The 12,526-nt window shown below is 45.1% G+C and overlaps 1 protein-coding gene across 2 annotated transcripts in view; it reads right to left on the minus strand.

Annotated features, from left to right (window-relative positions):
- STAT6 (signal transducer and activator of transcription 6) overlaps positions 1-12,526 on the minus strand; it is a 294,170-nt gene that overhangs the window by 19,878 nt on the left and 261,766 nt on the right. The window contains exons 17-19 of one of the 2 annotated variants that reach the window (XM_040425717.1): positions 11,495-11,552; positions 9,760-9,858; positions 9,010-9,090 (exon numbers count right to left, since the gene is read on the minus strand). In XM_040425717.1, coding sequence (XP_040281651.1) covers positions 9,010-9,090; positions 9,760-9,858; positions 11,495-11,552 — 238 coding nt within the window. The remainder of the gene's footprint in view (positions 1-9,009; positions 9,091-9,759; positions 9,859-11,494; positions 11,553-12,526) is intronic. The other variant, XM_040425718.1, reaches the window with a different exon arrangement.

Below are 12,526 nucleotides of genomic sequence, written 5' to 3' on the forward strand. Positions count from 1 at the left end.
ATGAGGAGTAGTAGGCTACCTCCAGGTACACCTACATTTAATTTATCGACTGGATCAATATTCTCCCATTTGGAGACTCATATAAATAGAGCTAGGACCACACTTTACATAGGTGCCTTGACGGTGGCAGTGTGGCTTCTACATATTTTTGGCCAAAGGTTTGTGCAACTAAAACCTCAGCTTTTAATGTATACTGTTAGACAGGGTAATTTGTTTGCTGATTGAGGAGGAGGACCAGAGAACCTAGATGTCTACCGAAGGTACATGGTACTGAAATGGACCTCAGGAGCAAGTCTGGTGTTTCTCCTACTGAAGATCTCATGCCCATCACTATTCAGCTATTGCTCTAATACCCAGCGTCAGCCTGTGCTCCTATACATCTGAGTTGTTTTGTTTTACGTTAAGCCACGTTAAGCTCCTCAAAAAACAAGCTTAATGTCACTTATTTGCCTTGTGGGTAAACCATCTTAGGTTGTGCAAAGTTTCAAGGCAATTGATTGAGGTTTAGGCACATTATGGTACATTAAGCTCTTTTTACATTAAAGAGGTTGTTTGGTCCCAAAATCTAAATTCTTTTTATGTGCTCCTAACACCCCTCACCATGCATACATATGAGCTTTCCTTCCCCCCTGGAAGTTTCTGAGCTTTCCTTCCCCCCTGGAAGACATCACATTATCCTGGCAGATCTGTTTACTTTCTCCCCTTTTTGTTTTGTTGAATACATAACTTTATTGATACAGAAGCCTGGCTGCACTGCACAGTGATGAGTCACAGGCTGGACACGCCCCCACTCTGCTCTGCCTGCAGCAGCTACTCCATCTATAACTCCTATGTCTATCTTTCTACACCCAGACATGAATCTACTTCTCACTCAGTATCTAAATCCCATCACTGACCGTCCACAGGCTCTGCCCTCACATGTGTATCATAGGTTACTTTCACACTCACGTTTGGTGCGGATCTGTCATGGATCTGCACCAGTGGCGTACACACAATCCATGGGGCCCCGGTGCAAAACTGATCTATGGTGGCTGGTGCAGTGCCCGGCCACCCAGCCGTGCAGCTTAGTTAGAGGGAACACTGACTGCAGGGGCCAGGGGGGTCCACAGGCGGCCGGGCCCCCTGGAGTGCCAGGGCCGGTCGCAACTGCGACCCCTGTATGTACGCCACTGATCTGCACAGACTGATACGTTCAGATAATACAACCGTCTGCATCCGTTCAGAACGGATCCGTTTGTATTACCTTTAACATAGCCAAGACGGATCCGTCTTGAACACCATTGAAAGTCAATGGAGGACGGATCCATTTTCTATTGTGCCAGATTGTGTCATATAAAACTGGTCCATCCCCATTGACTTACATTGTGTGTCAGAACGGATCCGTCAGTTTCATCAGACGGACACCAAAATGCTGCAAGCAGTGTTTTGATGTCCGCCTCCAAAGCGGAATGGAGACGGAACGGAGGCAAACTGATGCATTCTGAGCGGATCCTTTTCCATTCAGAATGCATTAGGGCTAAACTGATCCGTTTTGGACCGCTTGTGAGAGCCATGAATGGAACTCACAAACGGAAAGCCAAAACGCCAGTGTGAAAGTAGCCTTATCCTATCCTGTGTGATACAGCCTGCTGAGCGGTGTATCTAATCCCATCACTGACAGTCCACAGGCTCTTCCCTCACTATCTTCAGAGTGTGCACACGACCGTATCCATTTTGCGATCCACATTTTTTGCAGTCCCACTGAGTTCCATGGATTTGAGGTCCTTATTTTAAGGACCAGAATAGGACATGTTCTGTTTTTACTGCAACTGACATACGGATGTAAAAAACACACCGATGACATCAATGTGCTTTCCACATCTGTATGTTAGTTCTGCGAAAGATAGAACATGTCCTATTCTGGTCCTTATAATGCAGATCTAAAACCCATAGAACTCAATAGGACTGCAAAAAAATGAGAATCACACGCGGATACAGTTCTGAGCACGAGCCCTATCACTTATACTCAGCGCCCATAACAGTGACATCCACAGTGCGTCCATAACAGTGACATCCACAGTGCGTCCATAACAGTGACATCCACAGTGCCCCCTTAACAGTGACATCCACAGTGCCCCCATAACAGTGACATCCACATTGCTGCCATAACAGTGACATCCACAGTGCCCCTATAACAGTGAAGTCCACAGTGCCCTCATAACAGTGACGTCCACAGTGCCCTCATAACAGTGACGTCTACAGTGCCCTCATAACAGTGACGTCCACAGTGCCCTCATAACAGTGACGTCCACAGTGCCCTCATAACAGTGACGTCCACAGTGCCCTCATAACAGTGACGTCCACAGTGCCCTCATAACAGTGACATCCACTGTGCCCCATAACAGTGCTATCCATTGCCCCAAGTGCCATCCAATGCCCCCTATTTGTCAGCCAGTGCCCCCTTGTGCCATCCAGTGTCCCCTAGTACTATACAGTACTCCCCCATGTGCCAGTCAGTTCCCCCAGTGAGATGCACAGCATAGCTAACAGCCTCTGTGGCTGATCGCTATTCTGTCACTCCTGCACAGCACTTACATCGCGCTGTGCAGGAGTCAGTACAGGCTTCACATAGAAGCCTGTACGATGCGCACTAGCATTCGGCCTAGTGCGCTGTGAAGACTGCCAGCCGCCGCTTTCTCCAGCAGGAGGCGGTGACGTCACTAGTGATGATTCGTCTCCTGCTGGAGAAAGGAAGCAAAGACAGGGGTGATAAGAAGATGGACTTTGGCCGGAAGCCAAGAAAAGCCATCTGGAGGGACCACGTGACCGGGAGGCAGATCTCAGGAATGGCTGCACTGTGGAAGGTAAGTATGTGATCTATAATCTTTCCTCCACAGGTTAGATTTTTAAAGGAAAAAAAAGGTTAACCCCTTAATTTTAGCCTCCAGTCTTCTTGGGTATGATGCCACAAGGTTTGCACACCTGGATTTGGGGATTTTCTGCCATTCTTCTCTGCAGATCCTCTCAAGCTCTGACAGGTTGGATGGGATCCATCAGTTGACTGTCATTTCTCTGGTCTTTCCAGAGAAGTTCGATTAGGTTCAGGTCAGGGCTCTGGTGTCACGGTGGGGAGTGGGGGAAACTCCCCACCGTACAATGGGAAGCAGACGGGATAGCAACTAGGCCAGCAACTGGGATAAGGGAGCGGACCTGGATGATAGGACGGCTCATACCCAGGAAACCTAGGACCCATAGTTGCCCTGATAATCCCTCAAATAAAGAAAGGGCAGAGACGACCTGTTCATCCCAGACACGGATGAACAGGAGTCTCCACCGGCCTAGTTGCAAAGAAAAAGAGGAGATTGTATACAGTAACTGGATCGGCAGGTAAGCACACCATACAACACACTTACCTGCTGCAACAACACCGACTAGAACCCAAGCATGAGTACAGGTGCCCACACACCATACAGGACACAGTACAAACAACCACACCCAGGTATCCAGCACACCAGTTACTGCCTTGAAACCCCAATGCAAAAAGGACGCATGGCGGCCCCAGGCAGAGCAGCATAGAGACTTGTAGTTTTCCCTAGGGGGAACCCTGACACCCCCTCCGGAGGCACACCACACAGGGAACATGTCTAGCAAACATGCTGGACTATGAACACCAAAAGACCAGACATGTAACAAACACTAGACAAGACAACAACCACCCATACATAAACAACACCAAAGATATGCAAGAGTAGTGAAGGGACGGAGAACAACAGGAACATGGTGACCTTGATGTTCCACTAGGTGGCCCTCAAACTGGATCGATTACATATCCAGGACAGGAGCAACTCCAGCACACACCATGGCTGGAGGACAACAGACTCCAGCCTGGAAGCCACAGGCAATATAAACCTCGTGGCCACATCCAGGACACACCTAAATACCCACCAGCTAGATAATTTAACCCTCCGACACCAGACAGGGAAGGCCCCAGGAGAAAGGAGGAGGCACCTACATGCTGCAACCAAAATACGTTGCCACTGGCAACAGCATGCACGGCAACCGTGTCACGGCGCACACAAAAGGCCGTGAAACTCCCACCCCTCCTAAATCAAAAAGGGGAAGCTAGTGGGGGCACCCACAACAACAGAAAAAAAAAAAAAAAAGAACAGAATCAGCTTCAATGCAAGCAAGTCTCCCCAAGACTGCTGCCAGCGTGCCGGAACCACCAACAAGGAACCCGCCAGCCAGCCAACAAACAGCTCGGAAAGACCGCACTGACGCTGCGTCCACCTCAGGCATGGTTCAGACCCAAGGTCGCTGCCAGCAAACATCCCCGAACCAGCATACACCACAGCCAGCACAACAGAGATGCAACCAGCAAAACGGCCCAAAAGTCCAGAACCACAGAGAGTGGACGAGTAGAGATTCCAACATAGGTAACAGTTCACAAAACAACGGCAACACCAGTCACCGTGATCCGCATTGTTAACAGAATCTTTCCTTTCACCCTCCCCCCGGAGGAACAGCATGTGCGCCAGAAAACAGCAGGCAATACATGCTAAGCCCTCTTCCGAAGGCCACAAACAGAGTGGCCTTTGTGGAACATACTGTCACAGTGGGGAGTGGGGGAAACTCCCCACCGTACGGGCCTTTGTGGACAGTATGTTCTACAAAGTCCTGTATGGTGGGTAGTTTCCCCCTCCCCACAGTGACATCTGGTTAGGTCACCTGAGTCATTCCTGAGCCACTCCTGTGTTTTCTTGGCTGTGTGTTTAGGGTCATTGTGTTGTTGGAAGGTGAACCTTTTACCCAGTCACGGTTTTCATTAAGAATACCTCTGTACTTTGGTCAACTCTGACCATTCTCTTTGCCGCAGTTGCTGAAAAACACCCCTACAGCATGATGCTGACACCGCCATGCTTCATTGTAGGGATGGTATTGGGCAAGTGATGAGCAGTGCCTGCTTTCCTCCAGAAATTACACTTAATACTCAGCCCAAAAAGTTAAATCTTGATTTCTCACAGTCTGATAGTCCTTTAGGTGCTTTTTTGCAAACTGTAGGTGGGATTTCATGTGTCTTTTACTGAGGAGAGGCTTCTTTATGGCTACTCCGTCATAAAGCCCAGGTTGGTGGAGTGTTGCAGTGATGGTTGACCTTCTGGAAGTTTCTCTCATCTGCACACAGGATCTTTGGAGCTCATCCAGAGTGACCATTGGGTCACCTTTCTTACCAATAATTTCCTCCTCAGAACTTAGTTTGGTTGGATGGCCAGCTGTAAGAGGAGTCCTGGTTGTTTCAAATGTCTTCCATTTAAGAATTATGGAGGCCAATGTGCTCTTGGGAAGTGCAGCTGAATTTTTTTGTAACCCTTCTCCAAATCTATGTCTCCACACAATTATGTCTCTGGGCTCTACATGCCATTCTTTCCTCCTCATGACAGTGGTTTTTGCTGTGATATGCATTGTCAGCTGTGAGACCTTACTTACATTATCTGGATGTGTCTTTCCAAAACAAGCCCAATCAACTGAATTTACCATAGGTGGACTCCAAGGTGTAGAAGCATCTTGAGGACCCAGAGCTAAATTTCATGTGTAACAGTAAAGGGTCTGAATACTTATGTGAAATTTAAGTTTTTCCTTTTTAATAAATTCTGTTTTCACTTTCTTACTGTATTGAGTATTGAGTAAAGATGGATGTGGTAAAACCTTCTTTTTTTTTTTTGTTGTTTTTTTTTTTTAGCACAATGCTGCAACATCTAAATGTGAAAATGTTTCTGAAGACATTCCGAATGCATTGTACATGTTCATATAAAATACAACAGTAGTTACCCATAGTGTTTGTAGACTTTTACATTCTAAAATGCCAATTATGATAGCTGGATTACTAATAAATACAAAGTTGAGTATGAAAATACACCTGGCATAGGCTCTACGTGGAATAACATTTTAATAGCATAAAATATAAAGTTAATTAAAATAGTACTTCCCTTGCATAATGTGCATAGTAAGTCAGAATTTGTCCCATACAATAAATACATTTTTTAAAATATTACAGAAGAATAGTGATATTGCTGCTGATTTAATTAATATGAACCTGTTGAATACTACATATACTACTGAATACTACTACATGATGATGAATATCAGAATCTACAATAATATATAAAGCTGAGTGTATCTATGTATGTCCACAAAAGGAATCAGCACTATAACATTTACAATCACAAAATTTGGCACACAGGTACATCAGGTGTCCGGGAAGGTTTTAGACTAGTTCTCAGCTCTCTATCACGTACCGTTCCTGAGATATTCCCAAAAAATGCAAATATGGCACCATCACATGACCTACATTAGCCAATAGAAGCCTGCAGGTCTTTTTCTCCTCATATCCCAACTGCCATAGACACAGTCACATGACCCTTATCAGCAAATAGAAGCTTACAGGCCTTTAGTCTCCACATGCCCAGTTTTACACCAGGCTTCCATAACAACCTAGCCATTTTTCTTCACTGCTGTAGGTCACCTTTAAAGGGGTAGGGCGCTGTGGATTACACTGTTAAGGGAGCGGAGTGCTGTTGAGGTCACAGTTAAGGGGGCAAACTGCTGTGGAGGTCAGTTAAGGGGACGGTCCACTATGAAGGTCAGTGTTAAGGGGCAGATTACTGTAGAGGCCACTGTTAAGGGGGCGGGATGTTGTGGAAATGACTGTTAAGGAGATAGGGTTCTGTGGAGGTCAGTAATAAAGGGGCGGCCCCTGTGGAGGTCACTAAAAAAGGGGCGACCCCTGTAGAGGTCAGTAATAAAGGGGCGGCCTCTGTGGAGGTCACTAATAAAGGGGTGGCCGCTGTGGATGTCACTGTTAAGGGGGCGAGACGCTGTGGAGGTCATTGTTAAAGGGGTGGGTGCTGTGGAGGTCTCTGTTAAGGAGGCAGAGAACGATGGAGGTCACAGTTAAGGGGATGGTCCGCTATGGAGGTCAGTGTTAAGGGGCGGGGTGCTGTAGAGGTCACTGTTAAGGGGGTGGGGTGTTGTGGAAATCACTGTTAACAAAACGGGGTACTGTGGATGTCACAAATAAAGGGACGGCCGCTGTGGAGGTCACTGTTAAAGGGGCAGCTGCTCTGGAGGTCACTGTTAAAGGGGCGGGTTATTGTGGACATCACTGTTAAGGAGACGGGGTACTGTGGAGGTCACTAATAAAGGGGTGGCCGCTGTGGAGGGCGCTGTTAAAGGGGAGGGCACTGTGGATGTTACTGTTAAGGGGGGCGGGAACTGTGGAGGTCACTGTTAAGGGAGGAGAGTACTGTGGAGGCCACTATTAAAGGGGCAGCGGGGTACTGTGAGGTCACTGTTAAGGGAGCGGCTTACTGTGAGGTCACTGTTAAAGGGGCAGTCGCTGTGGAGGTCCCTGTTAAGGGGGCCGAGAATGGTGGAGGTCACATTCAAAGGGGACTGTAACCTATGGTCAGTGTTAAGGTGTGGGTGCTGTAGAGGTCACAAGGGGGAAGGCCCTTGTGGAGATTACTGTCAAAGGGGTGGAGTGCTGTGGAACTCACTGTTAAAGGGGCAGGCTGCTGTGAAGGTCAAAGTTAAGGGGGTCGGGGGCACTGTGCGGGGGGGGGGGTCAGTGTTGTGTGTATTTTCTTTCCGCTTCCGTTTCTTTTTTTTGTGGACCGTATGCGGAACCATTCACTTCAATTTGTCTGCAAAAACAACGGAAGGTACTCCGTTTCCATATTTCCGTTCTGCAAAAAAGTAGTGCATGTCCTATTATTGTCCGCAAATCACGGTCCGAGGCCCCATTCAAGTCAATGGGTCTGCAAAAAATATGGAACACATCCGTATGTCATCGGTATTTCATCCGTATTTTGCAGATCCATACTGTAAAAATGCTATGCCCAGACCATATTGCTCATGTGTTTGGTGATTAATAAGTTACTGTTTCCATTTCCAATCTGCATAAAACGGATCACATACGGAAACCATACGGATATGTTTTGTGGAATAACAGAACGGAAGAGGACATAAATCAGAGAAATCACAGGAAAAAAAACCTCAGATACGGGACAACGGATCCGTGAAAATGGACCGCAAAACAACAACGGTCGTGTGCATGAGCCCTTAAAGCGAACCTTTCACCTGGATTTCACTTAATAAACTATCACCAGTACCTTATAGATTATCCTCATTGTGTTTCCATACAGTCTTGTCCCGCTTTCCTGCGATGTATATTCATGAAAAAAACGACTTATAAAGTACTCTTCTCCGGCTCCTGAAGTCACGATAGAAGTCAAGGGGGTAGCCCTTCCCTCACTCCAGGCTGTAACTCCCCTGCCCTAACCCCGCCTCTATGCAGTCTAATTGACACCCGGCTCAGTCGCCGGGACCGCGCTTGTACAGGCGGCGCATGCGCCGTCGGCCTCAGTAGCAGCGCGATCCTGTCTATCGCGCGGACTCAAGCGCGATCCTGTAACTGAATTGCCCATGCGCCGTCCCCGATGCCTGCCTGTCTTCTCTTCCTCACGCGCGATTCAGTTACAGGATCGCGCTTGAGTGCGACGGCGCATGCGCCGCCTATACAAGCGCGGTCCCGGCGACTGAGCCGGGTGTCAATTACACTGCTTAGAGGCGGGTTAGGGCAGGGGAGTTACAGCCTGGAGTGAGGGAAGGGCTACCCCCTTGACTTCTATCGTGACTTCAGGAGCTGGAGAAGAGTACTTTATAAGTCGTTTTTTTCATGAATATACATCACAGGAAAGCGGGACAAGACTGTATGGAAACACAATGAGGATAATCTATAAGGTACTGGTGATAGTTTATTAAGTGAAATCCAGGTAAAAGGTTCGCTTTAAGGGGTGGGGGGGCTGTGGAGGTCACTGTTAAGGGGGCAGGGTGCTGTAGAGGTCACTGTTATGTGGGATACTCTCGATATCTTTTAACGACACACACACATTAAATCAAATGGATAAAATATACCCGGGCAAAGCCGGGTCCTTCTGCTAGTACACATATAACAGCCATAACTCATACCTGCTTTCTACAGACCTGTATAGCTGCTGTGGCGTGCTTATGTGCGCAGGACTTCCAGCAGGTGAACCGTAGGGCGGTGACCTTCAAAATGTATTAAATTATGTTATTATTTCATCTCAAATCTGGTGTGTTAAACATATTCTATGAAAAATCTGATTCTTAACATGGTATAAGACATCGAAATATGTCAGGCCTCATGGACATGACCATACTATCTGTGTAAACAGCTGCCATAGAAATCTAATATAGGCCCATACGAGAACTAGAACTCTACCGAGACTTTTTGTGGCATTTTTATTTGATTTTTACTGTCAAGTGACAGCTGCAGCGTGGCGTGGGTGGGCCAGCAGGCCATCTCATTTACCATTTTCTACGCCTGTTTCAGGTGTAGAAAATGGTCTAAATGTAAGACAGCTTGGACGCTGTCTTACATTTAGAACTTTGCGCTGGGTGCCCTGAGGTTATGGAGAGGCCTGCGCCTCTTCATAACTGCAGCGGATCCTCCACCAACTATGGGCCTTTATTAAAACCGACATCTAAAACGTCGGTCTTAAAAAATGTGCCCCCAAGTGTACTATGTTTCCTCCTGAAAAGAAGCTGATTGGTCCTCAACCCCCTTGTATCTTTATAGTGGTAGAAAAAGGGACACATTTTCATAATGTGTCCCTATATCTAAGTGCACCTATCATGAACTCATTTTGGCAGGTTGTTCTCTACAGATACTGGCACTAGAAGACTTTTCTCACTCACGCATAATGCACACTGTGGCTTGTTGAGGGTTGCTGGCTATCGATTCCCTCCATTGGCATTGCGTCATTCCATGACGTTTGACTGTCCTCGACTTCATCGCTGTGTAAAAGAAAGGACAATAAACGTAAAAACATATACACAAAGCACTGTGTCACACATACACCATTTCTACTTACTCATTTTATATATGAATATCTGTGTTCATTCATCCAAGTACAAGCTGAGGCATAATTATATATGTAAAAAAGAATCATAGTATTGTTGTATACAGCTTACCTACATTCAGAATAACCATATAAAAAAGGTATTGTGTTGCCGCTAAAGGACAAAAATTAGGGTTTATACGCCTCATTAAAAATTACAGAACAATGTCTGAATTGTCTATTAAATTCTAGTCACAATTTCACTTTGTTGTTGTTTTTTTTGGAAAGGAAAGATCTATAATTCACTAGATAAGAGGTTTCAGCTTGCTCAGCCAGTTCAGTTATGGAGTACGTGGCTCATGGCTAAAGATAAGTGAATCAATTCTAAATTATTTCCAGACAAATCTAAGTTCTTTTTTGATTCAATTCGGACAAATCTCTCAAAATGGCAGCCACCATTTTACAGGTCGGAAAACCTAATAAATAATAATCATCATTTTATTTAAATTCTACACCTACAATTATAAAGATAATTATCTTACAGATAATGTTTTCCCCTCACAGCAGCAGTAAGCTGACTATGGATTACCTATCTATATGAGAGTTTGAATCATTTATCGTATTTGCTGCAGAAGCACAATATTTTATAATATTAATCTTTATTTATATAGCGCCAACATATTCTGCAGAGCTTTACAATCAGGGGTCATAAATAACATAGCAGCAAACAGGCTAAACAATTAAAGTAAGAGGAATGAGGATCCTGCTCACAAGAGCTTACAATCTAGAGGGGGATAGGGGTGACAGAGAAAAAAACAAGTGCATGGTTTATACAATGGTCCCGCCATCTTAACACAATAGGGGAGTAGATATAAAGCTGCATGAGCCGTCACCAGCTGATATCTGTAGTGCTTCTGAGTGCATGGGGTGTGGATATTTGATTATAGATCCGGTTCAGAAGAATGATGATGAAGGGGAGTTAATGAAGAAGAGTTAAGCTTATATTACATCTGCAGATAATCGTTAAGATCATCGCTAACAAGCGTTCATAGGAACTCTTATTAGCGATCGTCTGGCAGTGTAATACTGCCGCCGATTACCATATGAAAGAGCAAACGCTCGTTCTTTGGGTAATTGAAATCTTTCAGCATACTTAAAACGCATTGTTTGTTGGCATCAGATTGAGCTGTGTAGTCCTGCCTTGCTGATCTGCAGGTGTAATATAGCTTTAGATTAGGGGAGGTGATAGGCCGACCTAAACATATTTTGTATTTCATTTTCAAAGTCACAGTACTCCTGAAATGAAGAAGAGAAACAGCCACAAATTGTACAAAAAATGTCCTTTCAATGAATGAGTTTAAAAAAAGATATACCCTTTTCTGAGGGAAGTGTCCCTTTAACAATGGCAGCATACATACAGCGGCAAAGGCCTTATCAAACCAGGTGCTGCACTTTATTGCATTAGATATGAATATGATTGTGTCCAGGAACAGCCAGTGTTGTGTGCCAAGGTACTACTATTATAATGTACAGAACAGAAAACGAATATTAGTGTCCCATATCAGTTATGTGCTCATTGGCCTAACACTTACCCCACAACTTTCACGACAATAGCAGTTTTCTTATATCCATTACCACAGCTTGAAACCTCTGATGGATTGAAAATAACAGAGATGAGATGATAAAAGATACAGCATAAAATAATCTATGGTACATTTCAAAGGGTGTTAAATTACATGGCCAACTAAGGCTACATTCACATGGTGAGAGCACAGGTCCTTCTACTCAAGTGAAGAACGTCTGTCCCTGCGCATGCAAGTGGATGAGGTGAATCTTTTATTTTTAATTTTAACTCCTAAAAGGCCATTTTTCATTAGTGTACCCGTTTTTTTAACAACAGTTAGATAGGTGCTCTCCTGTCTAGTGGCCGTTAAAAAATGGTCTCATTGATTTAAATGGGGTCTGCCTGGCTGTAAAAACAGCCAAAGATAGAACATGCCCTATTTTTTTGGACAGCTGCTATTCACTGGCCGTTTAAAAAAAAACGCCATGTGAATAGCCCCATTGACTTCAATTGGTTCTAAAAATGTCCGTCACACCTCTGTTTTTTACTGTCCTGTGAATGTAGCCTAAGGTTTGCTTCACTCACAATCTCAGCTTCATTCTAGCTCTCTGTCTGTTTCTCTAAATTTCTCTCTTTCTATCTCTTTAGCTCTCTCTTCCTATTCCCATCTATCCATCCATCCATTTTATTAGCCTGTGCGTGATCTGAGCGAGGCAGGAGTGATTGCTGCTTCACTGGCTTAAAGGGGTCGTCTCACTTCAGCAAGTGGCATTTATCATGTAGAGAAAGTTAATATCAGGCTCTTACTAATGTATTGTGATTGTCCATATTGCCTCCTTTGCTGGCTGGATATAAATTTTTCCAGCACATTATAAACTGCTTGTTTCCATGGTTACGACTAGGGTCGAGAGAATCTGGTTCGGATTGCTGTATTCAAACCCAATTCTTTTAAAATCTTCGTTAACAATTTGGGCTCTGTCCTACTGAAAAATATATGTCCTCCTCGGAGGTTTTTTTCCGAAGTTTCTGTAATTATCGCGAGACTTACTTTGTCTCGCCT

The sequence above is a fragment of the Bufo bufo genome, chromosome 3 (assembly GCF_905171765.1).
Source record: "Bufo bufo chromosome 3, aBufBuf1.1, whole genome shotgun sequence".
NCBI classification, from domain to species: Eukaryota; Metazoa; Chordata; class Amphibia; order Anura; family Bufonidae; genus Bufo; species Bufo bufo.